This window comes from Otolemur garnettii, unplaced genomic scaffold (assembly GCF_000181295.1).
Source record: "Otolemur garnettii isolate 467f Iridium unplaced genomic scaffold, OtoGar3 scaffold00010, whole genome shotgun sequence".
In the NCBI taxonomy this organism is placed as follows: Eukaryota; Metazoa; Chordata; class Mammalia; order Primates; family Galagidae; genus Otolemur; species Otolemur garnettii.
Window position 1 is genome coordinate 9,614,683 of NW_003852405.1, and position 26,976 is coordinate 9,641,658.

General features: G+C 34.7%; 1 protein-coding gene across 1 annotated transcript in view; it reads left to right on the forward strand.

The window, feature by feature from the left end:
- SASS6 (SAS-6 centriolar assembly protein) overlaps window positions 1-24,963 on the forward strand; it is a 29,084-nt gene extending 4,121 nt beyond the window's left edge. Inside the window, exons 2-17 of the mRNA XM_003784119.2 lie at window positions 1,458-1,518; window positions 3,365-3,444; window positions 3,860-3,964; window positions 5,392-5,563; window positions 6,209-6,274; window positions 7,128-7,247; window positions 11,623-11,814; window positions 14,497-14,691; window positions 14,797-14,886; window positions 14,963-15,142; window positions 16,082-16,163; window positions 16,905-17,041; window positions 18,907-19,035; window positions 22,712-22,797; window positions 24,663-24,757; window positions 24,857-24,963. Of these exons, the coding sequence (XP_003784167.1) occupies window positions 1,458-1,518; window positions 3,365-3,444; window positions 3,860-3,964; window positions 5,392-5,563; window positions 6,209-6,274; window positions 7,128-7,247; window positions 11,623-11,814; window positions 14,497-14,691; window positions 14,797-14,886; window positions 14,963-15,142; window positions 16,082-16,163; window positions 16,905-17,041; window positions 18,907-19,035; window positions 22,712-22,797; window positions 24,663-24,757; window positions 24,857-24,963 (1,897 nt within the window). The remainder of the gene's footprint in view (window positions 1-1,457; window positions 1,519-3,364; window positions 3,445-3,859; window positions 3,965-5,391; window positions 5,564-6,208; window positions 6,275-7,127; window positions 7,248-11,622; window positions 11,815-14,496; window positions 14,692-14,796; window positions 14,887-14,962; window positions 15,143-16,081; window positions 16,164-16,904; window positions 17,042-18,906; window positions 19,036-22,711; window positions 22,798-24,662; window positions 24,758-24,856) is intronic.
- Window positions 24,964-26,976: the final 2,013 nt, after the last annotated feature.

The window sequence follows — 26,976 nt, forward strand, 5'->3', positions numbered from 1 at the left end:
TTGGGAGACTGAGGCAGAGAATTGCTTAAGCCCAAGAGTTTGAGGTTGCTGTGAGCTGTGACACTATGGCACTCTACCAAGGGTGACAGAGTGAGACTCTGTCTCCAAAAAAATGAATAAATAAATAAAAGGATGCTTCTTGAATTTTTTTTCAAATTTATGAAATATGACAGGACTTTTAAAGTTAGGTATCAATTGCAGCATACCACTATGTCTGTATAAACAAGGAAAAACTTGAAAAGATCAAAACCAGACATAATGATGTTACAGGGCCTTCACAAGCCTGATTGAATTCACTTATTTTACAGATTAGGAAATTGAAGCATTTAAAACTTAAAGTTTTTCTGCTTAATTTAAGTGGAACTGGAGTAGGACCCTAATCTATTTCACATACATTGCTTCAGATCAGTATTTTTCAACCTTTTTTATTTAACTGCACACTTGAATCTATAGTTAAACTTCTGAGGCACACTTAAATTATGTTAATCAAAAAAAAGAGTAAGAACCTATATTTAAACTTCTGAGGCACACTTAAATTGTGTTGATCAAAAAGAGAGTTAGGAAAAAAAGAATATACTTAATGTGTTTTGAATTTCTTTCAAAAATAATTTAATTATTGGTATTTAAAACTTTTCACAGCACACCAGTGTGCCTCGGCATGCCAGTTGAAAATCATTGCTCTAGATGCTAAAATAAGAGAAACAGCATTTTCTCTTGTTTTTAAGTTAGTTCTTCCTATCTTTGTGATGTAGACCAGTACTTCTTGTTCCTTTCCAGATTATAGATACAAGTTACAGTAACATTTAACCTCATCATATGAACTAAGATTTAGCATCCAATTGTATGTTCAATAAGAAATTTAGCTAAAAGGACACATTTAAACTAATACAAAATTACAGGTCTGAACATAAAAATATCTAAACCATAGAATCTAGTCTTGGTCAATTGTTTCTAAGTTTTTCTGTCAATAGTTGCTATGTCTATGCTCGTTAGTAGACATAGTAGTAGATAGTAAAGTATGGAAAAGATTTAAAACAAATCTTTAGAAGAATAACTTAAAATTGAACAGGTTCTGTTCACTTTTTTTTTCAGTAGGTGTTATTTAGTCCCATATGATCTTCGAAACTATGAGGCGTCACAGAATTAAGCAGGGCAGTAAGGTTGTCCACCAGGCTAGTACTAGGTCCTCCACATTGTTTATCTCATTAATCCTCATAACATCCCCATTTTACAGATGAGGACAATTTAGCCTTAGGTTAAAGACTATTAGGTTATGAGTGGAAAAACGAAAACTTAAACTTCAAAACCAATATGCTTTCCAAACATCTCTTGGTAAGGTAGACAACACCTGTGGAAGGTCTAGTAGTTTAAGTCTGAAAACTTTAGTTCATGCAAATTATTATGATAACTCATTTCATGTGAATGTTTCTGATGGCTGGATGTGTCTTTTCATACAGGAGAGTAAGTGTTAGAGTGAGCATTGAACTGCAATCAGTTTCCAATCCGATTCACAGAAAGGTTGGTATTTATTTCTTTTTTGAAATATGTTAATTTCAGTATATTATAGATAATTACTTTTGTTCTTTAAGAGTGTGAAATCTGGCTAGACATGGGCTCATGCGTGTAATCCTAGCACTTTGAGAAGAAGCCAAGGTGAGGGGATTGGTTAAGGTCAGGAGTTGGAGACTGAGCATCAGTAACACCTTGGTCTCTACAAAAAATAGAGAAATTAGCAAGAATGAAACCTTGTCTTATCTCAAAAAAAAGTAAGATCTTTTGTTATGCCCATCTTGCTTTATAATTTTAGGCCATCTTGTAAATACTGCAAATCTAGGGTGGTAGAGTTTATTGAGAACAATTAAAAGATAATTGTGCCACATATATAAAGCGTACAAGAAGAAATTGAGGTGATCGTCTTCTTAGGTGCTCAGTGAACTTACAAGTTGCTAAAGGAGCCGTGTGTGGTTCTCACCTATAATCTCAGCTCTGTGGGAGGCTGAGACAGGAGGATCACTAGAAGCCATAAACCATAGCAGTCACTTCTAGGATCACTAGAAGTCAAAACCATAGCAAGACCCCATTTCAAAAACAACTTGCTGGAATATATTGCTGCCTTAGCATTTCATGGTGTAAATGTGAAAATAGAATAAATTGCAGTACTGAAGGGAGATTTTCTTGAATGTTTTACTTTACCTTTTGAAGGGAGGCATTTAAAGCATCAGTCCTATATGATCTTCAGAAGTAAGAGCCATTAACTGAACTAAGGATGTAGAGTAGAGGGTAAGAAATACAGCATCTGATTTCTCCATCATAGCTTTCCCTGAACACATCCAAGGACTGAGTAGTATTAGCAGTAGCTTCAGTTTTTTAAATAGCATCTTGGGGTGAATTTCAAGAAGTACTTAAATAGAAGGGTGCTCAAGACCAGGCATTTTTAGGCAAATGCCCAGATTGCTCATTTCCCCAGGTAGAGATTATAGATCATATTTCTTATATGTTATTACTCATGCCTGTTGTACCTCTTCATTTTCTAGCTCATAAGTAGTCTACATTTTTCTAGGACCTTACCAGTTCCTTAGTAGCCACAAGTAGATTGTATTTCATGCTTGTTTTTAACCTGAGTGCTGAGTTCTTTATTAGTCTTACATCATCTTGTAGCTAGAGCCTGTTTCCTTTCACCAGTGTTCTCTGAAGTACATAATTTTGGTGCACTTTTTGCCAGCTTGAGCTGCTGTGATGATCTGCCGTGCTATAAATTTAATTCATGGAAACTGGCTTTTGTGAAAGGTGCCTGCTTCATTTGAGACTAAAAACAGATGGGATTCCACATCAACGGCCACCTGAAGTGGAGAGAATAGGCCCTTTAGAAGAAGCCCTGACAACTTGTTACCCGATACCCCTGTCCTGTGCCTGAGACAAAAGCTGCTTCTTTTTCTAGGGTGGATGACTGTTTATCAGTTCTGCTATATTTGCCACTTTTGAAATGCTAGACTAGTTAACTTGAAGGAAACTGAAAGTATAATTGAATAGTATGTTTGTTCATAAAGAATATTTTTGTCATTGGGTCAGCAAGGGGTGGGCCTAAATTTTCCTAAGCCTCTGATAGGATGATATTCCTAAACTTTTAACTCTTAGCATTTAATTAACTTTTATAGACCTTCATGTGACTATCAAGGTACAGAATATCTATCCCTGTTTAAGATTCTAGTTCTCTAAAGACTAATAAAAAACCAACAGCACCAGAAAACAAAGTAGGGCTGTGATAGATTGATGATGTTGGATCCCTTTACTACTTTACTTCCAAGAATTTACTCTAAATGCCAAATCTGCTGAAGACACTAAAAAACAACAAACTTTCTTTCAGGACTTAGTTATCCGTCTGACTGATGACACAGATCCATTTTTTCTATATAATCTTGTTATATCTGAAGAAGATTTTCAAAGGTAATTAATTTTTTTCTCACCTTATATTTAATCTAGGAATAAGTTAAGTTTCTAAGTTTTACAAATGTGTTGGTATTGTTCTCTTTGAAACACATATGTATTGGGAACTTTTAGTTATTTTGAGGATATTGGACTATTTGTATTATTATTTAGAGTAATTATAATTATTTAGGGTATGTTTGAAAATATCTTGTGGATCATCTGCTTAAAGCAACTCCAGAATTTGGAGCTGTAGCTAAATTTGTTGACCTTTTTCTTTTGATTGAAGAAATTTTGATAAAAATCAAAGTTCCCTAGTTTAGTTCTTGATTATAACAGATATTCAGTAACTAACAAAACAGTCTTCCAGAGTGTTAATTATAATTACAGATAATATTTAAATTTTTAAAAATTTATTTTTCTGTCTTCTGTGTAGTTTAAAATTCCAGCAAGGTCTTCTGGTAGACTTCTTAGCTTTCCCACAAAAATTTATAGATCTCCTTCAGCAGTGTACTCAGGAATACGCCAAAGAAATTCCAAGGTAAGTCACATGACAGCACTACATTTAAACTTCTTTCAAGATGGGTTCTTCACAAGACAAGTTGATGGCAAAATATTTTCCATCTATTATAAGTAACCCTATTTATTTTTAAAACTGAGATTATGGCTCTGTTAAGTCTCAATCTTTAAGAAATCTTGATTAAAATAGAAATACCCCTTATTTTTCATGTTTTGAAAAGTATCTGTTTTGGCCAGGTGCTGTGGCTCATGTCTATAATGCTAGCACTCTGGGAGGCTGAGGTGGGTGGATGGCTGAGGTGAGTGGATTGCTTGAGCTCAGGAGTTGAAACCCAGCCTGAACAAGAGCAAGACTGCATCTCTACTAAAAATAGAAAAATTAACTGGGCATCATAGGAGCTGCATATAGTCCAGCTGCTCAGGAGGCTGAGACAGGAGGATTGGTGGAATCCAGGAGTTTGAAGTTTCTGTGAGCTAGGCTAATGCTACAGGCATTTCAGCCTAAGCAACAGAGACTCTGCCTAAAAATAAAAAGTGAAGTATCTGTTATTATAATATGTTTCTATAATCATCTGGGAAAAGAAGACTAAGATTTTGTATGTGTGTGGTGCCTTATCGTATCATTGTAAAGTTTATCATCAACCAGCCAATTTATTGGTTTCATGATTGTTGTTGAATTAGTTACTTCATTAGTAACTACAAAATGATGATTTCCTAAGCTGGGTGTGATGGCGCATGCCTATAGTCCCAGCTAGATGGGAGGCTGAGCTAAGGAGAATCTTCTGAGTCCAGAAGTTCAAGGCTCCACTGATCTACTGCCCTTTAGCCTACGTGACAGAGTGAGACCTTGTCTCTAAATAAATAAAAAAATGTTTTTCTAAGTCTATAAATTTTCATATTAAGTATAATTCTTCTATAAAGAAGAACTTTCCCTCCTCAATTAGGGCTATTTGATTACTCTGACAATTCATGTAGGAAAAGATAAATGCTTAATTTTTGCTTTTAAATGGTTCATTTTTAGAGTTATGGAATTTGTATCCCAGTTACTTCTGTGGTGTTTGATGAGGGTTTTTTTTTTAGAGACAGAGTCTCACTTTGTCACCCTTGGTAGAGTGCTGTGGTGTCACAGCTCACAGCTACCTCTGGCTCTTGGGCTTAGGTGATTCTCTTGTCTCAGCTTCCTGAGTAGCTAGAACTACAGGCACCTGCCACAACGCCTGGCTATTTTTTTTTTTTGCAGTTTGGCCAGGGCTGGGTTCGAACCCGCCACCCTCAGTATATGGGGCCAGGCTCTACTCACTGAGCCACAGGCGCCACCTCCCAGCCCCTATGATTTCAACATGTGCTTTTTTCTGATTTTTCTAAGTACAGGAAGAAGTTTATGATTCAATGAAGTGGTTTTCACAATCTCATATAAGTGTGTTACAATGTAACATTTTCTTTTCAAAGGTTTTTGCTACAGTTAGTTTCTTCAGCAGCTATTTTGGATAACTCACCTGTATTTTTAAATGTGGTAGAAACAAATCCTTTTAAACATCTTACACACCTCTCACTAAAACTTTTACCTGGAAATGATGTGGAGATAAAGAAATTTCTAGCTGACTGTTTGAAATGTAGCAAGGTAAGATTCAAATTCAAGTTATTCTTTTAAAATAAGTAACAAACATCTTTACAGCATCACTGAAGAGCTACATTGCCTTAACTTTTTGTTTTCTAAATAAAGTTTTATAACATTTAATGAATTGATTTTATTGTTTTTTATTTAGTTAACGTATACCAAGTATTGAATTGGACCAAGAATTGGGAAACTTAGGCACCAGAATTTTTACTGATTTTCTGTGACTTTGGGCGGATCAGTTAAAGTCTCATCTCATAGTTTCATCAACTGGTAGATATGTATGGAAATACCTACCCTATCTAGCGCATCTTAAATGACATAAAATATATGAAAATGTCTTGAAAATTACAGAGTGCTACATAAAGCATATGGCATAAGGAAACGACTTAGAGATGTTGCTTGAGAGTTTTTAGGAAGTCTTTCTACTCAAATGCTATAGATCAGGGCATCTCAAACTTTAATGGTACAGAAATTATCTGGGGACCTTGTTAAATGCAAATTCTGATTTAGAAGATCTGAGATGGAACCTGAGATTCTGCATTTCTAACGAGCTTCCAGGATCATGCTGATGCGGTACTTGCTATACTTTGAGTAGCATAGCTAGAGAAGATTAAATTGTAAACTGCATTTTACTATTTTTATAAATAGGAGGAAAAATTATCATTGATACAATCACTAGATGATGTAACTAGACAACTGAACTTCACACAGAAGGTAATTCAAGATTCATGTTTTCTTTTTAAGTCATCCAGACATGTTTCTGACTTGCTTCTTAACTCATTTCCAAGCTTTTTTGTAATTTTCTTAAAAACATGCCACTGTTGAATTTCCTCTCCTTTTTACCGCCTCTCCTTAGCAGTTAATTATGTTAATCTGATGGTTTTTCTTTTAGGTGTTTTATTCTACCCAGACATTTCTGTTATCTTCGATATATGACATGTTCTCTCCAAGTCGTCAGTAAATAAGACAATGTATAGTGTCTGTCATTTGTTAGTTTTCTACCTAACCTCATTCCTCCATCCTCAGAGGTCTTTTTGGTTCTTGTCTTCTAAACCTTTCCCTTTCTTCTTTTGTGTTTAGAATTAATTTCTCTGATAGGCTTAGTATCATTTCAGTCATAGCTACCATATTTCTCCCCCTTGTCCTTGAAATTGTGGGCCAAAGTATCTGACAAGGTGCCAGCTTCAGGCAGAAGTTATCCCTGTAAAACGTGGCCCCTTTGGGGACTGAGTTTATGGGTTTTATGTATAATAAGTGAACTGCTCCTTGTAACTGACTTGCTCCACCCTGGGTTGGAATACTTCTGAATGCTGGAGGAGAGGACTGGGTGGTAAAGAGTCTGATTTAATGAAAAGTTTAAAGGAAGTTAAGCTTGACCTAAGATTGCATTTATTCTAATCTTGGTTTTCTCAAATTCCAAAATCTGTCTAGGAAAAGCCTTTGAGTATGTCCTGAAGAGGTGTAATTTCATTTTCTTTACTATCCTCGTCAGTATTGCCATGTAATAATCAAAAGTATAACATATTCAGGAGACTGTCATAATATTTTATATTGAACTCTGTTATAGACATTATCAGAAAAAATCCAAGAATTAGATAAGTTACGGAATGAATGGGCATCACACACAGCAGCATTGACAAATAAGCACTCTCAGGAACTGACAAATGAGAAGGAAAAAGCCTTGCAGGTGAGACCATTAAAGGAAACTGAAGAAATGTTTTTTATTGATTTTGGCCATTTTATTAATTATAAAAGTGATATATTCTTGTTTTAAAATTTTCAAACATTATAGAAATATATAAAATAAAAATTGAAAGTCTCTTTTTCAAGGTCTCAGTACTCAAGAGATAATTGATACACATCTTTTTTTTTAAAGATGTATCATAAAAGAAACTTTTCTAGGTTGCAGTAGAGAAACTTGCCTAATAATGTACTGTAGAAATGATCCCTAAAGTATAGTCTGTCAGTAAACATCTGCATGTGTGTATGTGAGTAACATGTAATTTATAATATTCATTTGTGAACTTAATTATAATTTTATATTATATAATTTATGTAGATATAGAAGTCTATATACACATACAGGGTTTTGGTTTTATTCAGTACTAGTGGGGTCTTAGTGGATATATGGATTGTAACTTTTTTTCACGTGACATAACATCATAGATATTCTGTTTCAGTTCAGATATTCCTTTTTAGTGGTTGCATAGTGTTCTTTGTTTAGATGTGAATTATGTAACTACTCACCCCAAATTTTAGTTATTGCGAACAATACTGTAGTAAATATTCTTTTGGGCTTTAGAAGTGAAATTGCATGGTACCCATAGGAAGTATTGATGGATACCGTATAGTTTCTACTTAAAAAGGTCGAATCAAATGGAATCCCTAAGATACTGTGTTAGAATACTTATTCTCCCATGTTCTTGGCATTATTATTAACCTTAAAATTTGCTACCTGGTAAGTGTTAAGGTAATACTTGTTTTAATTTATATCACTTCTATTTTTAGTGAGAATAAGCATCTTTTTTTTTTTAATAAAGGCAGATTTTTATTTTATTTTATTTTTTATTTTTATTTTTTTGTAGAGATAGTCTCACTTTATCACCTTCTATAGAATGCTATGGCATCACAGCTCACAGCAACCTCCAGCTCCTGGGCTTAGGTGATTCTTTTGCCTCAGCCTCTCGAGTAGCTGGGACTATAGGCATCTGCCACAGTGCCCAGCTATTTTTTCGTTGCAGTTTGTCTAGGGCCGGGTTTGAACTCAAACACTCTCGGTATATGGGGCCAGTGCTCTACTCACTGAGCCACAGGCACCGCCCACTGGATAGGCATCTTTTAATATGACTTTTGGCCATTTTTATTTCTTCTGCAGATTACTTTTTGATATCTTTTGCTCACTGTTTTTGTGTGATTATTATTTTCTACCACTTTATAGTGTAGAGTTCTTTAATTCTTAATTAATTTCTTTAATATTACATTTTATTTTTGCTTTTATGTACTAGTTTTTGCTTTTAAGGGTACAGCTTGGTGATTGTTTTCATGTGTAGCTTTCACCCAAATTATGATTCAGAAAATTAGACCACCTAGATGGGTTCTCTAGTGTACTTATCCATGTAATGTTCCCATAGGAGGTTCTCACCCTTCTGACTTCTGCCGTCATTGATGAGTTGTGGCAGTTTTTGAATTTTGTATGAGTGGGCTCGTACAGTATGTGTTTATTTGTATGTGGCTTCTTTCACTCAGCATAATATTTCTGAGATTCAACTATGTACTAATGTGTTTCTTTGTATTGTGTAGTATTCTATTATATGAATATGCCATAATTATATCCCTTTCCCTGTTGGTAGACATTTGAGTTATTTCTGATATTTTCCTATTATTAATAAAATTGCCATGAACATTCTTTTTTTTTTTTTTTGAGAGAGAGAGAGAATCTCACTTTGTTGCCCTCAATAGAGTGTTGGAGCGTCATAGCTCACAGCAACCTCAAACTTTTGGACTTAAGCAATTTTCTTGCTTCAGCCTCCTGAGTAGCTGGGATTATAGGTGCTCACCACAACGCCCAGCTACTATTAGAGATAGGGTCTCTAGCTCAGGCTGGTCTCAAACTCCTGAGCTCAGGTAGTCCACCTGCCTTGGCCTCCGAGAGTGCTAGGATTATAGGCATGAGCCACTGTGCTTCACCTTCCATGAACATTGTTGTACATGTCTCCTTGTGGACACATACGCTTATTTTTCTTGGGTATATATTTAAGATTAGAATGGCTGGGTTCTAGCGTAGGGGTGTGTTACCTTTACTAGAAACTGCCTAACAGTTTTCCAAAGTGTGTATACCAGAGACTTTAATCAAAAGAATATATATTAGTTTTAGAGGAACATTTAAATGAGAAAAGTATTTTGAGTATGGACTTATAATGCTAAGAATTGGGAAAAAAGACTGATAGTCTATGAAAAAGAAAACTGAATAAATAGAGAAGTAAGGATCAAGAAAATACATAAAAGAAGATGGATGATTCTCTTTGTTAGAACTTTCCTCACAGAAAGGAAGCTGCTATAAAAAGAGAAATCAATGTAGAAATAATTAAGAGTATTCAGTATATTTCTAAAAGTCGGGAGATGATGAAAACATGAGAAATAAGCATAAACATAAAGAAAAAATATGCAGCAATAGAATACAGTCCTAACTTTCCAAATGCCTTAAGCTGAAGATGGTATCACAGGTTGAATGTGCACTTGAGCAGAGACGTGGCAAATGTAGAAATATAGTAGCTTTTATTCCCTGTGATGGAAATTATTATTGAAATTATCAAAAATGGGAGGCAGCTCACCTGTCTCAACAGATTTCTGTATAGTCACAAAATTGTTCTAATTTGGGAAATGGTACTCTATGGCAGTGGCTACCGAAAATCCAGTTATTGGATTCTACCCCCGACCTACTGTCTCAAGGCTCTGGGAATGAGGCCTAGCAACCTATATTTAATGGCCCTCCAGGTGTTTCTTATGTACACTTAAGTTTTAAAACGACTGCTTATGGAACATCTACCAGCTTTAGAGGGTGTTCCAGAGGTTACCATTAAAGTTGCCATACATAGGGAAAGATGGGAAATTGTAGCTTAATGATATGAATTTTGGATATACATATATGTACAAAAAGGTAATCATAGTTTTATTTTCAATTTTGAAAAATCGGAAACTAAATGTCTGTAATTGGGGAAGGGTTAAACGAATTATGGACTAGCCATGGCATGGAGTGTTGTGTAGCTATTAAAGTATTTACAAAGAGTTTTTTTTGTTTTTTTTTTTTGAGACGGAGCCTCAAGCTATTCCCCTGGGTAGAGTGCCGTGGCCTCACAGCTCACAGCAACCTCCAACTCCTGGGCTCAAGCGAGTCTCCTGCCTCAGCCTCCCAAGTAGCTGGGACTACAGGCGCCCGCCACAGCGCCGGCCATTTTTTGGTTGCAGCCATCATTGTTGTTTGGCAGGCCGGGCTGGGGTCGAACACACCACCTTAGGTGTATGTGGCTGGTGCCCTAGCCGCTTGAGCCACAGGCGCCGAGCCTACAAAGAGTTTTTTAATGATGTGAGATGGTGCATATGCTAAGGGAATAAAAAGCATGATTAAACTATATAAATAGCTTGATCTTAATTCATTAAGAATTTAAATTTGTACATTGTATGTGGATGTGGAATATCAATATAAATACATAAATGATTGGAATAGTAGAAATATTCCTAAATATTAAGAGTAACTTCCTGAATGAGATTATAGGCTGTTTGTAATTTTCTTTGTGCCTTCTTTTAAGTGTATTTAACTTTTTTTCCTTTTTATTTCAAAATATTATAGGAGTATGAATTTTTCTTACATGGATACACTGTATAACTTTATTTCTTTTCAAAATATATTTAACTTTCATAATCAGAAAAATAGACTCTGTTTTTGAAAGGTATTTAGGTTTGCTAGTATTCATTAACAAATTATTAAGATAGGTTTGTGGATAATTTAGATAGGCACTAGAGATTGCACAGTTACAACCGTGTTCAAATTTTATTGTTGGTAAAATGTGACAAGTAAGTATGAGACTGGCCTAATGAACAAACCTTGTAGATTGTGTAATTTTAGGTGTTTTAGAACATATATATGTATACCAATTACAAAAAAAGAAATACTATAATAGTGTTTAAAGCAAAAACTGGAAGTTTTATGGACCCATTCATTTTTTTTTTAACCCAAATAGATTCATACTATACGTGCTATTTTCAAGTTTTGTTTTGTTTTGTTTTTTACTTAATCGTGTCATTCTTTCTTTAAGAGTGTTACTTCTAAACATAAGTGGTTTTAGGAGAAACAGAAGTGATGAATAAGATCATGGTGGTAAATTTGCCATATGTTGACATTGCTTTCTCTTTCATGAAATTCAGAATTGAAAATAGACCCTTTCAATACAGAGAAATCTAACAATGATAAAGAATAAATGATAATTTTTTCCCTAATCTTTTTGTATTTTTATTTCTGATTTTTTTCCTTTGAACTTTTGTACTGTATTTTTATTATATAATAGGCACAGGTTCAATATCAACAGCAGCATGAGCAACAGAAAAAAGATTTAGAAATCCTGCATCAACAGAACATCCACCAGCTACAGAACAGATTGTCTGAGTTAGAAGCAGCTAACAAAGACCTGACCGAGAGGAAATATAAAGGAGACTCCACTATTAGAGAACTTAAAGCAAAACTTTCTGGTATTGAAGAGGTATTGAATGTTGTGGCTGTCGTTCCGTCCAATTTAAAAGAATGCTTTGATTTTTTTATTACTTATGTGGGTGGTGGTCTTCTGGACGCTCTGCACAGTTCTCTTATTGTGTTAATGGTAATCAGTTCGGATAATGCATAGAAAATTGAGAATTTGAAATTTTATAAAAAGGCTAATTTAGAACAGAACTGAGGTGAACCTGGATATTTTCAGTTAGAGTTTTAAGAAACAGCTTACTGACACAGCTCTCAGACTCTTGTGTGTATTTTTAATATTAGTGTGGCATTTGTCTCTTAGTGTCAGTGTTGACCTGGCTGATTCTTTCCCTCAACCAACTCAACATATCAAACAATTATATGAAGTTTAGTGTCCAGTAATAAGAAGAATAATAGTAGGCTCGGCACCTGTAGCTCAGCAGGTAGGGCGCCAGCCACATACACCGGAGCTGGTGGGTTTAAATCCAGCCTGGGTCTGCCAAACAACAATGACAACTACAACAACAACAACAACAAAATAGCCTTAGCGAGGTGTTGTGGCGGGTGCCTGTAGGCTCAGGAGGCTGAGGCAAAAGAATCACTTAAGTCCAAGAGTTTGAGGTTGCTGTGAGCTGTGACACCATGGCACTCTACCCAGGGTGACAGTTTGAGACTCTGTCTCAAAAAAAAAAGAAGAAGAATAGTAATAGTAAAGGTAATACTAATGCTTACTGAGCATTTGCTATGTGGCAGGCACATATGAATTCATTTAACTGTTTTCACAATTCATTAAGGTAGGTTCTGTTATTATCCCCATTTTACAGATGATGAGACTAAGGGACAAAGACATTAAATTACCTGTCTAAGGTCACATGGCCAATAAGTGGAAGGAAGACCAAGGATTGGAATCTATCTATTATTTGCTTTTCATTTTTATTGCCTTAATTTTTCAGGCAACCAATAAATTTTAAACTCTTGCTATGGTGGCACATTTGTTGATAGACTAATAGTATTATTATACATTATTGCCATGTGAATTATCAGAAAAAATATGTAAATTTTAAAGTCTATCATGTTTAAATAGTAAGATCACCAATGTTATTCCAGGTTATAAGACTTCTACCTCCATTTCACCAATCTGTCATGCTTCGATGCTCTAATATCTGATCAGTTTTATATTTAGATCAGACATAAACAGTAGACATTTTCAGTTTTTCCTCCTTACACCCTTCATGCCAGTCAGTAAAACATTTCAGACTTCATGGTATATCAGTAGTCTACAAGGTTCATTATAATGCGACTATCTCAGCCCTGAAAAAGGCCAGTATATAAACAGTCTTCATTATGTTGATTTGGTACAATATAATGAAAATATATCTTCTGAGATTTGCATAAGACTTGCAAATAATGAGTCCTAGGAATTTTGTTTTTTTACCTCTGAGTATTGATTACCTGGTTAAATTATACTTTTTCAGTATTAGTGCCCTAAAAATAGTAATTGCTCTCATTTATTATTTACTCTATGCCAGCCAGTATCCAAGGCAATTTATGTAAGGATTTTTATGAAGATTAAATGAAATAATTTATTAAGTATTTGTTACCACTTCTGTTTTATAAATGAGGGAATTGAGATTTAGTAATTCCAAAGATCACACAGTAGAAGATCCAGGTTTTAAATTCTGTTTGAGTCTGTGCTCCTACAACCACTATACTATAATGCTGCAAAGTTATTTTTTAAAGTTTTGTTAAAGACTAAACCTAGGAATACTGTATACAGAACTTCTGTGAATCAGCCACCCTTTGGTTGATATTAGATGATTTAGAAGTGATCTATTTTAGATTTTTAAAAATCTATTTTTAATTAACAGTTATCATTTGTTTTTGCTTTAGAGACTGAACCAAAAGGAAATCCAATTATGTTAACAATGTATTGACATGGAAAGATATTTGTAATATATTACATAAAGAAGGTAGATTCTAAGCTGTATAGTCTGAGGCCTTAAAAAAGAATCTGTAGTAGAAGCAACAGAGAAAAACATTAACTCCAGATTGTGGCTCTCATCCTTGGCTGTCAGGAAATTCTTCTTGCAAGTTTTTAAAAGTTGTAATTTATTCACAAATTGGGATTGTCTTAAATTCTTTTGGTATAACTGAATTAAATAGTAGTGGATTTTATAATCAGAAAATTCTTCTTGCAAGTTTTTAAAAGTTGTAATTTATTCACAAATTGGGATTATCTTAAATTCTTTTGGTATAACTGAATTAAATAGTAGTGGATTTTATAATTGTATTCTAAATCTATAAATAATATCAAAGAAAGACTTTCATATTTTTTAAGAAAACATGTATGAAGCCAGTAGATGAATTAATATATACCCACGCAAGGGAAAAATTCAATTCAAGTTGGAGGGAAGAGAGGGGAGGAGAGAGGGGTGCTTACACCTAATAGGCAAAATGTGAGGGTATATGGCACATCTGGGTGCGGGACGCAACTACAACAGGGACTTTACCTAACAAATGCAAACATTGTAATATAATTGTGCACTCGTATTAATCTGAAATAAAAAAGAAAATATATTCATTAGAACTTTACAGTTATTAAAGATGTTTTGGATATTTTAAAGATCTTAATTAGAATAACTAGACCAGCCAACTTCCCTTATATGTAAGGTGTAATTTTTTTTTTTTTTTTTTTTTTTTTTTTTAGGAGCTGCAGCGAACTAAGCAAGAAGTCATCTCTTTGCGAAGAGAAAATTCTACCCTCGATGCTGAATGCCATGAGAAAGAAAAGCAGATTAATCAGCTACAAACAAAGGTGGCAGTTTTAGAACAGGAAATCAAGGATAAGGACCAACTTGTCTTAAGAACAAAAGAAGCATTTGATACAATCCAGGAACAGAAGGTCTACTTTTAAATTTACCTAAAGAAATTGATGATCGTATTTATATGCAATGTCTTTCCCAAGTAAACATGCTCTAATTATTCATGTTTTAAAAATATATCTCAGGTGGCCTTAGAAGAAAATGGGGAGAAAAATCAAGTACAACTAGGAAAACTTGAAGCTACAATAAAATCATTATCAGCAGAACTTCTAAAGGTTTGTTTCTAAAATTTAGTAGAATATTAGTATTTCATGAGATTATGTAGAGACATACATATGAGTTCTTTTACAGGCAAATGAAATTATTAAGAAGTTACAAGGGGATCTGAAAACTCTAATGGGTAAGTTGAAACTGAAGAATACAGTTACTATTCAGCAGGAAAAACTCTTGGCTGAGAAGGAGGAAAAATTACAAAAGGAGCAAAAGGAATTACAAGATGTTGGACAGTCTCTTCGAATTAAAGAGCAAGAGGTAGTTAATATTTTATATTTTTTGTGTTGTTACTATTTTATTTCCTCAGATATATTTTTGAAAATTTCTATTTTGTTATATTAGCGGCTTTGGACATTTTTTTTAAAAAATAACAATAGAACTCCAGATTCAAGAGAAGTTAATAACCTATTTCAGGCCAGGCGCAATGACTCATGCCTGTAATCCTCGTCCTCTGGGAGGCTGAGGTTGGTGTTTTGCTTGAATTTAGGAGTTTGAGACCAGTCTGAGCAAAAATGAGACCTTGTCTTTACTAAAAATAGAAAAACTATCTGGGTACTCGGGAGGCTGAAACAAGAGGATCAATTAAGCCCAAGAGTTTAAGGTTGCTATGAGCTATGACACCATGGCACTCTACACAGGGTAACAGAGTTGAGACACTGTCTCACAAACAAAAAACAAAAACAGGCTGGGTGTGGTGGCTCACGCCTGTAATCCTAGCACTCTGGGAGGCTGAGGCAGGTGGATTGCCTGAGCTCATGAGTTCAAGACCAGTCTGGACCAGAATGAGACCCCATCTGTAAAAATTGCCGGGCTTTGTGGTGGACACCTGTAGTTCCAGCTACTTGGGAGGCGGAGGCTGTGGCAAGAGAATCACTGCTTAAGTCCAAGACTTTGAGGTTGCTGTGAGTTGTGATGCCATAGCACTGTACTGAGGGTGACAAAGTGACACTTTGTCTCAAACAAACAAAGAGAAAACTCAAAACAACCAATTTCAGGTTGAAAAGTTATCATGTCTGTAATACCTTGATTGCTCATATATCTATGTGTATATATGCACATAAATATTTTATTGCATAGTTGAACTAATTCCTTTATTCTCATTTAATATTAATATTTAATCAATAGTAAATGCATTTCTTCAGTTTTTTATTTAACCTTTATTTTGTTTGACTTACTGTGAGAATTAACATCTTTCAGGTGTGCAAGTTACAAGACCAATTAGAAGCTACAGTTCAAAAACTTGAAGAAAGCAAACAGCTTCTAAAAAATAATGAAAAATGTAAGTATGTTACATTTATATGTAAATGAGGCTTATAGTTTTCTTAACCTGAAAATTTTATTTGAATGCATAAAAGTGTAGGTAAATCAAGATATTGCTAAATATAATTTATGCTTTCAATATGCTATCTTAATGTCTTTGCTGTAGTAAATTATTTCACTTGCCCAGTAAAACAGTTTTCATCATTATAAAGAAAGCCATATCCCATGTGTCAGTGACCCCGTATTAAAGGTGTTTAATGTGTTTAAACAATAATTTATTGTTTAAATTCTTCACTACTCCTTTTAAAAAATTGCTGTTTTTGGAATTGGTTTATCTAACATATGAATTGTTTGACTAAAATATAAGATTAAGTTTTAACTAATATGTTCTCAGTTTCTAGTACTGGATATCCGACATTAAGATAGTGAATCTTAAGTAAACTGTAAGATATTTTAGAAGTGAAAAATTTTCATAAGTCATAAACCATGACTAGCAGAAAATTTTCATAGTCATAAACCATGACTAGCAGAAATATGTGCTTTGGCGGAAAAAGAAAACCAGGAATCTTGTGTGGCAATTGCTAAAATAAGAATCTTCAATTAAAAAAATTAGGTGAATTTGTATTGTTCTCCTGTGATGTAAGGTGGCTGTAAAAACTTACAATATAAACAATTTTAGTAAAACTTTAAAGTGTTTTCAATGACTAAAAAAAAAACCAGTCAAAATTCTTTCCTTGCTTTGCTCTTTCTTTTATTGAAGTAATCACGTGGTTAAACAAAGAGCTCAATGAGAATCAGTTAGTGAGAAAGCAAGACACCTTGGGACCATCTACCACCCCACCTTCCCATTCTAGCAGCAACACGATCCGAAGTGGAATTTCTCCTAACTTGAATGTGGTAAGGTTAAAATAAGGTGCAAGTGATCTTAGTGAATTCCCTGAAACAAAACTATTCCCCAATTGTTAGGCAGTTTCCATGACTCAAGGTGTTGGTACCAATAAAGGCTGAAGCCCTGATGTAAAGTTTAAGTTGCCCCCAGAAGTGGGAAAAGGTATACTTGCCCTTAACAAAGAGGCCGTGTTTCAAGGGCACACTTTCTTATAAAACTTTACTGGGTATAGAAATCATTCGTTACTAAGGTAATGCCAAATATGCTGAAAAACTTTAAAACATACACCAAATGTATTTGGAAGACTTCAAGAAGAGAGAATTTAGGTTTGGGCTTAAGTCTGGAACTAAAATAGAAAAAACTGAGACTAAATTCTGTCAGAAAAAGGAAAGGAAAAAAAAAGCCCTGTGAGCAGCCTGTCAGTTTGAGATTCTAGAAGAAACTGGTATGAGATGGGAACTTTCTAGCTCCCTGGACCAGGTCTTTTGTTTGTTCCTTGCAAGAAAAAAAGGGAGAATAAGAAAAGCAGCTGCTCACGTTTGGAGTTGTCCTCATACTATCAAGTGGCTCGGCTTAGGTGCTGCTGGCTTGTCCGGCCCTTGCCCGGCCCTTGCCCGGCCCTCACAGACAGGCTTCGGGGGCTCTCCTGTTGTACATAACAATTTCACAGAGTATCAATAGCAGATAAGACCACTCTGTGAGTGTGGTAGATCCAGACAAAACAAAGTCTACAATCATTTTGGAACACAGACAAGAATATAAACATATTTCAGCCACAAAAATGGCCATGCATCCTCTTATCCTGGCTAATGTGAGTGGCTTTTGCTGCTTTACCAATTATAGCTTTGGCCTTGATACATTTCCTCCTGCCTAACGTGGATTTTATTCAGATACTCAGTCATGTATTTATTTCTACTTCCTGATAGCTTCCAGTCCATAGCAAAACCCCTCTTAAACTTTCCCTTAAATGATCTTATTGCCTAAATCCGTCAAGTTCCTTTTAACACCCTCTTACTAAGACACCCTTGGTTCTCCATGGTGTGTAGTTCCCTGTTACGAGGAGCAGTAAGCCTAGCTTATACATCTGTAGTGGCATTCCTGGTCGCCTTTGGCTGGAAGACATTTTGTACAGGGCTTAAAATTCAGATGCCTAATTGAATTTTTAATCTACTCTGTTAAATCAGATAGTATTTTCTAATTTAAAGAAGGGAAGGGATTGTTGCTAAATTGGAAAAAGGTGCAAAAGTGCTTGAGTCTGAAGTACAGACTTGAAATTTTGGCTTAATCGTGAATGACTGATGATAAACAGCTGTGTGAAAGGAATTTTTGTTGCGCAGCCATTGGTGTGCACGAATGCTTCTCAAAATTTGTGTTTCAAGTGGCCTCTCCTTATAAAAATAAACTGTTTTTATAACATCGGTTAATGGTGGTGCCAGTATATTGAACATTAGTGGCTAAGCCAATTATTATCTTAGTCCATTCAAGAAAATTGATATTATTTTTACTCAGTCCAGCAGAAAATTATTTTTATTTTATCTTTGGTTGGTCTATTGACCTAGGACTCCACACCCACATTCCCCTCATTTTTAGTAAACCTAGAGTGACACAAGATTGCCCTAAGTCTTGGTATTAACTACACACACCAGGGCTGGCCCAGTAGTTTGTTTTATCTGAGGTTGCACAACCACTCCGAAAAGCCCTCTGGCTAAAGATACCCCAGCCTCATGTATAATAAAGGAGAGTTTTGTGGTGTGATAAGCCACAATTGGCCTCTGGGACAGTGCTCTGAACGGTTAGTTGTCATAACAGGTGCTGATGCCTCCTGTTTAACAGGTATGGTTTTAATTAATTTCTCATTTTTAATCATTTTTAGGTTGATGGCAGACTGACTTACCCCACTTGTGGGATTGGCTATCCTGTCTCCTCTGCATTTGCATTCCAGAATACCTTTCCTCATTCAGTATCTGCCAAAAATACCGTCCACCCGATTACAGGACCAAAGGTAGCTAAATTAATGCTTTTTCGGAAAAATATAGCAATTTATTAGCATACAAATATTTTTCTCTTTTAGCAGTTCATTTTTTTTTCTTTGGTCACTTGCTGAATATAGGGTAATATATTACTGAATAATATATATGTGATACAAAGTATATGCATTGTATTTCTTGAGTCACTATAATTTATAAAAAGCTGGATATCAATCTGCTTTATTATTACAAATAATAACCTTATTTATTTCTCTGCATCCTCTCCATTTTTAGTCATTCTTCTGCTTATATCTCTTTCCACTGTTAAGTATAACTAAGATTACTAATTTGAACATACTGCTGGAGTATTAGCTCTGGTAACATTTTTGGAGTCTGTTGGCAGAATTTAAAGGTCTGATAGGGCAAGTTCTACAATGTAGTTCTCGCAACATTGTCTCAAATGAGAAATGACCCTCCAACCCTTGACTTACTTGTTAAGGCTTTCTTCTATCCACTGGAGTTCTTCACCATCACTATTATTACTAATGTCTTAGATTTATATATATACTTATTTATTTATAGATAGGTACCATTAAGAAATATATATTGTTATCATATGTATTATAATTTTATTCTCACAATAATTTAATCCAATCAGATCAGTCACTGCTCTTATTTTTATTCCTTACTTCAGGTCCAAGTTGATTTTTTCCTAAATCATGGAGAAAAGATTTATGAAAAAAACTTGATAAAAGTTAGAACTGAGGATTTTGAAAATGGTATTACAAACACCTTGTCAAATTAGATCTGGGTTCTTCTAAAAATAAGTTGGCTGTCTTGCTTAGGCATGTACTCCTTTTAGCCTTATTGTCATCTATAGAGCTATAGAGAATTCTCAATGAAATAAGAAATAAACCTGAGTTTTTATGCTGAGAATACTATTATGTAAAGAATATTTAGATGTATTTAATTGATTCTTCTTGCATTACTTTTTAACCCTCAGCCTTCAGAGTAGCTGTGACTACAGGCATCTACCACAATGCCTAGCTCGGTTTTTCTATTTTTGGTAAAGACAGGGTCTTGTTCTTGCTCAGGCTGGTCTGGAATTCCTAGGCTCAGATGATCCACTTGGCCTCCCAGAATGGTAGGTTCACATGTGTGAGCCACTGCTCTTGGCCTAGAATTCTTAGGTAAACCTAACATAAGCTTTGAAAGTTGTGGAAAGAAAAGAATTTTCAGAAGTCTTAAGCTATTTAAAATTTAGTACATATAATAATGAGGTTTATCTTTTTGCCCTTTGTTTTCTGTATGTCCCGTCTGTTCCTTGTCTACGCTTTACTACGTTTTTCCTGCCTTTTCCCAATTTTGTACGTTTTGTTTCCACTATTGACTATGTTGTATTTTCTTCATGCTTGCTCTGGTATATAATATGTCATCATAATCAACCTTCACACAATAGTATACTATTTTCCATGTAAAGTAAGAACCTTTAATATACTTCCATTTTCTCCATCCTTTTGCTATGGTTGTCAAAATTTTACTTGTGTTTATTATAAACCCCAGTATTTTTTTTTTTTGGCTTTAATCAAGTATATTTTAAAGAAATTAAACAATGAAGAGAAGTTTTAGTTTACCCTTCCATTTACTGATTTGTTTTTGAGACAGAGTCTACTTTGTGGCATCATAGCTCATAGCAACCTCAAACTATTGGGCTCAAATGATCCTCTTGTCTCAGCCTCTGCAGTAACTGGGACTACAGGCACCCACTACATCTGTCTGGTTTTTTTAGAGATAGGGTCTGGCTCAGGCTGCTCTCAAACTCCTGAGCTCAGGCTGTTCACCCACCTTGGCCTCCCAGAGTGCTAGGATTTCAGGCGTGAGCCACCACACCTGGCCCTAGTTTTTTTCTTTTTAGTAGAGGTGGTGTCTCACTCTTGCTCAGGCTGGTCTCGAACTCCTGAGCTCATGCAATCCACCATCACAGTGCTAGTATTACAGGCGTGAGCCATTGCACCTGTCCCCATTAACTATTTATATACTCTTTATTCCTTTAGGTAGATCTGTCTTTGTCTGGTATCATTTTCTGCTCTCAATAATTTTAAGATCTCTTACAGTTCGAATCTTTCAAGATCTCTTACAGTGCAGGTCTGCGGGCAGTCTTTCGGCATTTGTCTCAGAATGTTCTTTTTCCTTCATTTTCTCATTTAGAATTCTGGATTGAGTTTCTCTTTTCTACATTTTGAAAATGTCCTTCCATGTTTATCACTATTCTTGTATATAAAGTGGTTCTTTGGATGTTTTTATGATTTTCTCTTTAGCATTAACTTTCAGTATTCTAATTGTGATGTGTCTTGGTGTTACATGTGTATAATAATATTCACTTGGGCTTTTGTGAAGTTCTTCAATGGATGTGTGTATAGTTTTTGTCAGTTGAGGAAATTCTGGTCCTTATTTTCTTATATTTTTTCCTATTACCTTCTTTCCTTTTGGTGCTCCCTGGCACTCCAGTTTTACCTGTTTGATCACATAATACTGTCCCATTGAGACTGTTCATTTATTTATTCACTTCATTTTTTTTTTTTTTCCAGTTTTTAGCCCAGGCTGTGTTTGAACCCGCCACCTCCAGCATATGGGACCGGCACCCCTGCCCTTTTGAGCCACAGGCACCGCCCTATTGTTTACTCCCTTTTACATGTGGTATAGATTCTAATGCTCACTTAAATGTTCCCCACCTCCCTCTCTTTAGCTTTACCAGGGAGCATCTAAAGTACCTTCTACTCAAGGGACAGTTCAGCCCTAATACAAAGGTGTATCCTTCATGGCTCTCCACTCTAGCCCAGGACTCTCTGCTTATGAACCTAGGAAATTATTCAGTTTAAAATGCTCCTATCTTATTTACCCATCCTGGTGGAGTTTCACCATATGAATAGGCCTAGTACCCAGCAAAGACTCAGGGAGATCAACAGGCAGATTTCTAGGGAGTATTCTCTGTGTAGCTCCCTTCTCCTCAGAACTCAGCCTGGCAGCCTTCAGCACCCAACCTCCCTAAATTCTGATTTTCACAGAGACAGAGTCTCACTCTGTCGTCCTGGGGAGAGTGCCGTGGTGTCATAGTTTACAGCAGTGTCAAACTCTTGAGCTCATGCGGTCCTCTTGCCTCAGCCTTCAGAGTAGCTGTGACTACAGGCATCTACCACAATGCCTAGCTCGGTTTTTCTATTTTTGGTAAAGACGGGGTCTTGTTCTTGCTCAGGCTGGTCTCGAATTCCTAGGCTCAGATGATCCACTTGGCCTCCCAGAATGGTAGGTTCACATGTGTGAGCCACTGTTCTTGGCCTAGAATTCTTAGGTAAACCTAACATAAGCTTTGAAAGTTGTGGAAAGAAAAGAATTTTCAGAATGCATGAGATAAATTCATTATTATAGTGCTTGGTAATTCTATAAAACTTATTTGGATGATTTAATGTTCATGCTTTTATTTCTAAACAATTAAGGGAATCATTTTATTCATCTTGCTCCTATGACACGTACTTTTTTGGCAAGGAAAAATAGGATTCTTTTTATTTAATGTTCTCAATAGAATATGTTATAAAATATTGAAACCTGTATTTTTGTTTCTAGATTTATAGAAAATTAATTTCACCACCTATCAATATAGCATTGTTTTCAGTTCTCACTAATTCAGTTATATGATGTTTCGCTTCTTTACAGGTTCAGTTTAACTTGCAGTTTACAAAACCAAATACATCAGTAGGAGATGTTCAATCAGGAGCAACTTGCTCAGCAGATAAGGAAAAGTAAGTACTTACTGATGATTAGTAAGTAATGTTCGCACTTTTGAAGGTTATCTAATAGAATTTTTACCAGTAGTGTTGAAAGCTATGGTGCCCACCTATATATCTGATACATTTTAAGTTACTGATAAGTAGAATTTTGAATCTTTGTGAAAAAAAGATTTCTCATCTATTTTTAACTGTGGAATACTCATAGACATATAGTAGAATTTTATTTGTCTTAATAGATTTTCCTACATAACTGAAGATTGTCCTTTTAAGTATTCTTGGCCGTATACATAGAAAACTTTAAAAAATTAGTCCTGGTCAGCTATCTTTGTTTCCGTTTTCTCACATGGTATCTCTGCCGCTGGAAGTGCACCATCTTCCTGATTTATTACTTCCAGTGTAACATAATCTAAGAAACCAGCAAGTTAATCTGCTAGAAATATATGATGACTAAGAGTAAAAAGGTTTGGGAAATTGTCCCACAGGTAACGTGAATAAGCATTAATGCCAATTTGTGACTTGTTCTGCCTCCTCAGATTCTTTCCCTAGCTTTTAGGTCTTAAATAGGAGTTACATAGTAAAGTTTGTTGACTCGGTGACTTGTGGTTAAATTAAACAACACATACCAGCAGACTTTTCTTTCTCGGTGGAGTTCATGTTTGTCATTTTTTTTTTTTATCATCACGGTTATTTACTTAAAATGTAATAAGCTTTAATGCCTGTCTGCTGAGACTCATTATGAACTACAATCTAAGTACATTATAAACTAAATTACTAATAGTTCAAAGAGGGTTCTTATTCTAGCTTTCTAGGTCTTCTTTAGGTCTTTTGAAATTGCCATTAGGATGAGTATTAAAATTTTTAATGTTTATGAACTTCTCTTTTTAAAAAGATGAGAATTCTTAGAGACATTGTAATGTATGTATTTGTTCTATTTAATCTCACACTTGTTCACAAGGCGCAGCACCTGGTATTCCTGTTAATAGTAGAGAACAATAATGTTTATACTGTATATTTAATTCATCATACACACCAAGAGGAATTTTATTACCAGGAAACATGACGATCATATTTACATTACAAAATGAAACATCTGTGCATAAAATAAGGACTATTTAGAGATTTTGAGTTTCTTTTGGTTTATTTGTTGTCAACTAGCAAAAAGTGGTAGTGGGATATCAAGGTTGAGAAAAAAGTTAAAATTGGGAAAAAATGCCTATTCACTCACTTTTTTGAAAATTGGAAAACGATAACAGCATTTAATTTTAAGGATATACTGTCATTGTTTTGCAAGACCTTTTTACTTCATATTACAAGTGTACTACTAGGGAAACTTAACACTGAACAGATTTAGAAAGAAGGAATATAGTGGTTGGATGGAGAAAAATAGAGATATTCTGTTTTTGTTTTCCAAAATTTCACATTTTTATCCATCTGCTCAGAGTTCATTATAGTATTTGACAATGATTACTTTAAAGCACTACAAAATTTTGAAGAGCTTTTGGTTAAAGGAAAAATAAATCTTATTCATTTGAAATACAGAATGAGATAGAAATTAATAGTGATATTCTCAAGGCATGCACATATGTTATCACTTCTGTGCTAGTATTTAAAATTTTATAGTATGTAAAATTTCCATTTCTTCCACAGTCCTTATCTCAGCTCTTAGAATTTTTAACTTGTTATAATTTACTATCTACTGAGAACACTTTTTGATTTAAATGTAGATAAATTATCTGCTTAGGAAACTAGTGAAGAATCTGATCTGAATAAAGTTAAGCTGTAAATGTAACTTAATGATACAGAGTATATGCATACACTTCAAAATTACTAAACTTAAGACTTGCTCTTGTTAAATAAGTTATTATTTTCCTCTTGAGTGGTGAAAACTTAGGGCTGGAATCCAAATACCTGAAGAAAAGGGAAGACAGCATTCCTTTACGCGGACTCAGCCAGAATCTGTTCAGTAATTCAGGTGAGAAGGCCTTTCTGAATTGGATTGTACATTATGGTTTACTTAAAAGTATAAACAAAGACTAAGTACTGGTCATCTTTTTTGTGTCCTCATTTGCAGACCATCAGAAAGATGGCACTCTGGGAGCACTGCCGACAGCCTCCAAACCCACAGGGCTCCCCTCTGCGTCTTCAGCGTATTTCCCTGGGCAGTTACCAAACAGTTAATTCTAGGGTCATGGTTTACTTTTTATTGAGATTTTAGAAACTCAGGTGGTTTAAAAATGTGTTAACAGAAATCAAATCCTGAACAAGTAAGTTTCAGATTTTACTTCAACAACTGTTAAGACTGTTTGGATTCTTTATTTAAAGCACTGCTGTCATTTATGGCAGAGTTTATAGGAACAAATTTGTACTCAGGGATTGGTAAAGATTCTGAGTAAATGACCTTTGGTTTGTCAAAATGGTGTTTTATAGGTAATATTAATCTAATAACCCTTAGAGATTCAGTTCTAAGGAAAGAGTTGACCCTTATAAGGGAGACCCTAATCATATTGAAAATCTGAGTAAATTAAAACCTGCTCAGAATGTAATGATAATAGTGTGAAACCAAAGAATGCTAGTAATTCATTTTCATTGGTAAAAGTTTTAAATTTGCCACCGAAATTATGCGGGAAAAGGATTCTTCTAAGATATCTTATATATTAATGATGACATTTACATTAAAGGGAAAAGTCCTAAATTTACCTTAAATGACTGAAATGAATTAAGCCTGAATAGCAAGTAAATGAATATTTTCTTTGAAATAGTTATTGAATGAATCCACTAAATAAATCTGATACATCTGTAAAAATAATTTGGACAGTGTATTTCTATGACCAGATTAGGTATAAAGTGCTTTACATCTGAGCTGAAAAGATTTTAGTGCTTCCTGAAAAGTTTTCACTTACCCAGTTTTTCTCAATTTGGATTTTTATTAGTTATTCGGTTAAATCTGTATCAGTGGAATTTTATTTTAAAAATTGGCACCATATGAAATCTTTAAGAGCATCATGAATTTTCAAACTAAGTTTTTATATCAAATCTTTGGTTGATTTTAATGTTAATGAAGTAGGCAAAACAAATAACTCTTCGAAGTTACAACTTTCTTTTTGTCCTTGTAAGTAAAAGTTTAAAGAAAATTATTTCTTGGAAAAATTAGGTGATTTAAAAAAATTCCCCCAGAATCATAAAAAATTCTCCCAGAATCATAGAGCCCCTCTGTTTTCTTACTGACAACCATCCAAATACCTAGTAGCTTTCTCTTATATCCTCCAAATCAATTGTTGTTGATGCTCATGTGTTAATTTAAAAATTATATTCAAGTACTTTATTATAGTTAAGGAAAAAGACATTGTGAGACATTAATGACATACTAACTGGGTTCCATGGTAAGGCAAAGAATCTTTGCTAACATTTTTTTTATGAAGCCACTATCTGAGTCTAATTCTTTAAAATTGCTGATAATTGGGCAGCGCTGGCCCCATATACTGGAGGTGGTGGTTTTAAACCTGGCCCCAGCCAAAAACCGCAACAACAAAAATAAATAAATAAAATAAAATTGCTGACAGTTCCAAACTGTCTTGAACTAGGGATCTAATCTGACAATTCAGTAACTAATGTCAGACTCCCCTTCCCTCATTTAGATAGACTATATTAGTAAAGTAAGAATATTTAGTTAGAATTACTTGAAAGCACTTACTGTTCTGGAAAGACGCCTCTTGAGATACTTGGAAACCTGGTTTGTTGTAAATACTATGTAATATATACAAAACATTGTGACAGGTTTTGGATGGACTACATGACACACAGAGCGCTCCTTTTTAAAATACACATATCCCTTTCCATATATACACATGGAAAATTCAGTTTCTACAAATAGGATGAGTATGATTCTGATACCAGCTTGCTGAAGGCTTCTTTTTGTATTAAATGTATATATACAGGCCTTTCAAGTGTTCTTTGTTCTACCTCTTAAACCTTTATTTGAAATTGTTTTGTAGTGTAAAATGTACATGTGTTAATAATCAAAATGTTGCATTTAATGTTATTTCTGTAAACTGTGAGCTTTGTAATAAAGTATTAAAATTTACTTTTGGAGTATGACACAAAGAGTATATAAAAGAAATAAGATTGATGGCAACATCTGTGCTTAGAAAATCAAGTACTTCTGATTAATTTACATACCAAGTTTTCATTTCT